At 37.8% G+C, this 6,000-nt stretch overlaps 1 protein-coding gene across 1 annotated transcript; it reads right to left on the reverse strand.

Moving 5' to 3' along the window:
- Positions 1 to 3,051: 3,051 nt before the first annotated feature.
- H2AFY2 (Core histone macro-H2A.2) lies at positions 3,052 to 6,000 on the reverse strand (the record flags this gene model as incomplete). The annotated part of the gene is made up of 2 exons (XM_012937908.3): positions 5,714 to 6,000; positions 3,052 to 3,295 (listed from the first exon to the last, which is right to left on the reverse strand). The coding sequence occupies exons 1-2, from the start codon at positions 5,938 to 5,940 to the stop codon at positions 3,052 to 3,054; spliced, it is 471 nt and encodes a 156-aa protein (XP_012793362.1). The 5' UTR covers positions 5,941 to 6,000.

Consider the following 6,000-nt stretch of genomic DNA (forward strand, 5'->3'; position numbering starts at 1 on the left):
CTTTCAACTAGTTTCTTATTATAGATATATACTATTTATTTATTTAAACACATAAACATTGGTACAAGGGGGCACCAAACAGATATGCGCTACATAAATCACTCGATTTTTGTTAGGGATGGGGTACTGCCCGGGTGCCCAAATTGAAGCAGGTGGTTTTCTTAGCGGACACACTCAGAACCTTCAAGCTAAAGGTCTGATCTACAGGGCAATGGGGCAACGTCTGGAGATGCAGACCCATGGTAGCCGGTGACCAATAATTAGTTCATGCTCCACTTGTTTCCTTAGGATTTTTGAACCCATGTGCACCATTGGTTTAGAATCAGGGTTTCCCAACTCTCTTAGGTGAACATTCCGTGTCCACTAATCCGATTAAAGCGCCAGGCATTCTCGATTTCGTAAACAACAGTAATGCCGCGAGATGGCATTGAGTAGGACCTCCCTTGGAGTGGTTGTATGCACGTGCCTATGTGAGAGCATTTGGAGAGGGAGAGCTGACTCTTCCCACTCTCGGCCGTACCAGGACATTTGGGGGCCCATAAATAGGAGAATATGATAATCAAAGTAATTCTTTGTGGACAACTGAAAACATGCAGTTCAATAGTTGATAGATTACACTATTTACTAAGTGAATTAGCAAAGCATCTCGATAAAAAGTCGACTTGATAGTTACGTATAAATAAAGAGACGAATACTAAAGTTATTTAGTGAAATTACGAAAAAGAGGGGACGTGATCTCCAATCCATTTTTGTATGGTTTATATCGATACCCAAGGCAGACAGAGGAGTTTTACTAACTTTTGAATACGAAGATTCCGTTGATAATTGTGAATTTTGATCGTTTTAGCGGCATACTAATGATAAACCCGTGAACTATATGTTATTTTTCCATGGAATGCGATGATGAATCCGAATGACTGTCAAAATCAATCAAGTGAGCAAAAATAGAACTCTTGAATGTATTTTGCTTAACCACTCCAAATGGCGTTCTGCAGTAAGATAATGAACTTGCTGAATTCTACTCCTAATACAACTGAGCCCACTGGGTTTAATCGACAATTACTGTTCTGTACTCGATAACCATGTTGATGTATACTTGGTAGTAATTTTATTCCCTCATCACTGCGCAACATATTATCTATATTTTGTTACATGACTCTTTGTGCCTCATTTTCCGCTTCTTTTTTACTGATAAGCGTAGTCTTACGAACTATGTGGTAGTGAAACATATAGTGTATATTTATTTGGTATTGCGAGTTTTTCAATCAGTGCGTAACGAAAAAACTATTCATCAATGGTTTATATACAATGTCTATAGGTTGATCCTGTAATTAATTTTCTGTGGGTTTTGCTTTAAAGCGACTGTGAATAAATGCCTAACAATTGGGTTGAACCGAGTAACATAGGAGTGCTTTCGAAAACCGCCGGGTTAATTTTCTAATAAATTCCAATTTATTTCAATATACTGTCTTAAAGTCGTTGCTCAGTCAGGACAATCATCCAGTCATGGCATTGTGAAATTCCTATTTACATCAAGTCAGACATAGGAGACCTCAATGTTGCAACAACAGATAACTTGTCCCCATGGCTGTACTGTAATTTTTTCATCACAAGATAACCCAATTGGGAAAATCACACTTCTCATTATATTAACCTAACGACGATACGTCTACAAGTCGAGCCCTTATCTACCATCATGGATGTTAGCAATTTATCAGCAGTTAGATCTGACGAATCTTAACTAAAACAGCCTGTTATTACTGGATTCCCATTAGCAACAATATATGAAATTGAATGTGCAAGATTTGGATTGTTTCAATCCAGCACTAACATAAACACATATTTGGGTTAACTGTACGCTAAGCTCCCTGTTTCAAGATAGTTTTAAAGAACAAACGTCGATAGTCAATTTCCCTCTTTTGTTACCAAAAATAATCCCACTTATAGCTTCCATTAATTTATGCTATTTAGAAATCACATATTTTCGTCCCGTCATTATGAGTTATTGATACAGATTTATTTAATAAATTCGGATGTTTCAACTGTTGTTTCCATAGCTGAATTTACTCTGCTCTATATTACGTCGTTATTGTGGCTGAGATTCTTTGCACGGTTGACGTCATAGCATAAGTACTTGTACGTCGAGGTCGCCAAACGTGCATCCCGTGGAATTCAAGTCATCTGTATACTTATGTAAGAAATCAAGCCACGACTTTGGAACCAAGTTTCTCGACGGTAATAATTTAATGCACGTGACAGTGTTTGGGATATGCTTTCCTCTGGCTACTGATTAGCACTGTCCCCATACCATATCTTCTGGGAGCACTTAGGAAAATAATGTTCAGTTCCTCCGCCATAAGATAGACATGACAGCCTGTGACTTGTCACACAAACGCCATCAACGACAAACCGTAGGAAGAAAACTAATAATATTATTCCAGATGCTGACTAGAAAGTACTTACCAACTTACAGGTAAAAATCCCACGTACAATTTCATCCTCAAAAGGTCTAAAGTGACCCTCTTGGTAACTAATTACGGAATTAGTATAGCCTTGTGTTGGTTACGATTGGTGAAAAATATCAGTAGCCTAATGCTCTTATTCGCTAGCTTCATATAATATACGTATGACTAGTTAGTAAGAACCAATGTGGTAGAACTATTAGACGTTTTATTCAACATGTTGCAAAAGAAAAACATTGAGGATAGAATATAACAGATATGACTAAAGCATTCAATTAAAAAAAGGCTAGCAATCGTATTAAAAAGATCGCTAACCATTGACAAAGGAAAAACGACAAAAGTGAAGTACACAAAGTTAGTTGAAACAGATAACTTGAATGGTACAAATGTTTTCTTAATAGATATTTTAATTTGGTAAAGAAAACAATCCTAGGTATGAGTATTTATTTTGGTAGTAGAATAACTACAATACTTCAAATGATGGATAAAATACAATGAAATCATGTACCCTGACAACTTATGGAGAAGATAGGAAAGGGAAAAACAAAGATTATAGTCCATAAGGAGTAGACGCGTTTGCATATTTACTCTATGAGGTCACCATTGCACTTGAGGTGATGCCAGAAGAGGCTTGACGAGAAGACAAGTTTGTCCCGGAGATAGCAGCTCCACCTTGTCCTGGAGAATTCGTGAGCACACCTTTTCTCTTTAATAAAGCAGGATGGATGCACGGTAGGACTCCGCCATGGCTAATATGTACGTGCTTTAACAATTCATTTAACTCAGCATCATTTCGAACTCCCAACATTATATGTCTTGGTGTAATAGTTTTCCTGAAATGAAAGATGTATTACTAAATGAATAAGCTTTTCAAGAATTTAGCGAATCACATTATTTAAATCTGTCGTTAAAAACTTCGAAATATCGTAATTCGACCCCATGTAAAGTATAAGCAGTAATCGGAAAGATTAGGGTTTGAAGATATATTTCAAGGAGTATAATAAAGTGAAATAAATTTGGAAAGAGAAAAAAGAAAGGGACATTAATCCAGACTAGAATTTTGGAGAACACAAAGAGTGGATGAACCTGCGCTATTGCAAACGATTTTGAGCTATGTCATTTAAGGTCTCTAACCATAGGCTGACATCGTCTCGCGGATCCAAACCAGGTAGTCTACACCTACCAACATGGCTCAGTTCACTTGCCAGCGACTTCATAGATGTGTCAGGTTTTGGTTTGGTCGCTCCTAGCTTTCTTCCAACCTACTCCTATACCATGAGACATCGCATGTCGGGGCAGTCGATGGTCGGGCATACGTAACACATGTCCCAGCCATCTCAACTGATGAAGTTTTACTACTTCATCAATTGATTTGCCATCCTAACCTAGTACCCATTTCCTAACAATTGCATTATTTACTCGGTGGTCCCAGGATATACGAGCAATGCTTCGAAGACACCTATGATCGAATACTAGTAACCTACGAATATCCTTTACTCTTACCGGCCATGTTTCACTGCCATAAGGTAGGACGGAACAAACTGCTGCGCAGTAAACCCGTCCTTTGGTTGGTAGACGGATATCACGCCTACGTCATAAATGAAGCAAGTTGGCAAAAGCTAGTAGAGCTAGTTCCCAGAACTAAAACATAATAGTGTTTATTTATATCATATAATGCACCTGATCTGTTAGTTTGTTTTCATATGGTAACTAGTATCAGTTCCAAGTAGTAAAAGAACTTTTTAAAAGTAAAGAATACGGAAATTGGAGTAACGAAACTAGAAAACTAAAACCAATAATACGCGTAGCGTTACCACTCGTTTTTTGTTTAAAACACTTTTCATGAAACTAGAGGGGTTTTAATGTCCATAAAAAGCGAACACGCAAGCCGAAGTTTAACCAATGCCAGAAAGTTTTAAACGGTAATATTAAGTTCGCCAACAGACACAGCAGCCGGTTTTTGTGTGTAAGTTATTCGTATTTGTACATACTGCATATACATGTCCTTTTTATTGTGGAAGCTAGCATAGTATTTGATGATTACCAAACAGAGATGCAATATTTTTGCTTCTTAAAGTAGTATTTAAGAGTACACCTGATAAAAAATAAGACATGGGGACTGTTAGATTCCGTATATTAGATACAATAACCGCCTTCCGCTATGTTAACTGATGTACAAGTACGTTAAAAGATAGAGGTAAACAAACCATAATGCGGTATTCAACCAGAGTTATTGACTGCTGGTCTGAATCATATTAATATGTATGGGCTACTTGTGTGGGGTCTGTGCGAGAACCATAATCAGTAGCTGCAGACGTCCAGCGACACGACTAGATCTACACTTGTTAGTTTTCAACTTGCGTAAACGCGGTATGACGACTAACGCTAATGCATATTCCCGCTAGGTTTTATGATGGGTTAAAATTCATGCAATATTTTCCAATTATACCTAATACTTATTTGACAAAAGAAATTCAACATTTAAATTGTGGACAGATCAAATGCAAACTAACTGGCAAAAGTCAGATTAAATTTCAAGCATATCGGTTTATCATGAGCCATCTCTAAATTAAACGGGAACCCCATAATTATTTGCCTGTACAACCTGTTGTGGATGTGAAATACTGTTTGCCATACGAAACACGAGGTATGTTAAGTCTTCCAAGATTAGGTCCTTACGAGTAACCGACGTCTTCAATTTTTTCTACAACCCAACAGTAAGGGTTACACAAAAAAGTCTCTAACCACTGAGTTCTGGACTTTTGGAAACTTAGTGGGAACCAAAGCATATGTGATCTACGCAGAACGACGAGCTAGAATTCAACTGTTTGGGGAGTATACATTGCAAGCCATGTACTTAAATCAGCTCTTTTTAGGTTAACTGGTAATCTTCACTCCTTCTTCATGTAACTCTGCGAACGTGACTATATGCTGGAGTAACTGACACAGGAGCAGTCTGCTAAACTTGTACACATAGGCATTCGGGAAACGAACCAACACTAGTTACACAGTGCAAGCATACTTAGCAAACAGGATGCGGGTCAACGACGATATATTCGTAGACTGATAATTAGTCCTTTAATACGCATCAAAACATATAAATACCTGCCTTAAGAGGATTTTTAACTTATTTCTATAACACACAAACTAGTATGAACTCTACTTCATTGAAAGTTAGTGCCAAAATACTTTAAAATTCTAGTTATTAATGAATTAAAAAGACCAAGACGAAAAATAATGAAAACCCCCACCTTTTGTTTGCTTTTGCAGCATTTCCTGACAATTCATTCACTTCAGCTACTAAGTATTCAATAACAGCAGACATATACACTGATGCAGCGATGGACGTTCGCCGAGCATATCGACCTTTCTTCATATAACGATGAACTCTACTGACGGAAATCACTAAGCCAGCCCTATTGGATTTTGTGTGTTTTTTGCCGCCAGCTGCCTTTCTTGCCTTGCCTCTTCCTGACATAGTTTCTAATCCGGGTTGACCTCAAAAAACAGTCCTAGAGCGCGGTACACCTAAGAGGTC

Source organism: Schistosoma haematobium, chromosome 7 (genome assembly GCF_000699445.3).
Source record: "Schistosoma haematobium chromosome 7, whole genome shotgun sequence".
NCBI lineage: Eukaryota > Metazoa > Platyhelminthes > Trematoda > Strigeidida > Schistosomatidae > Schistosoma > Schistosoma haematobium.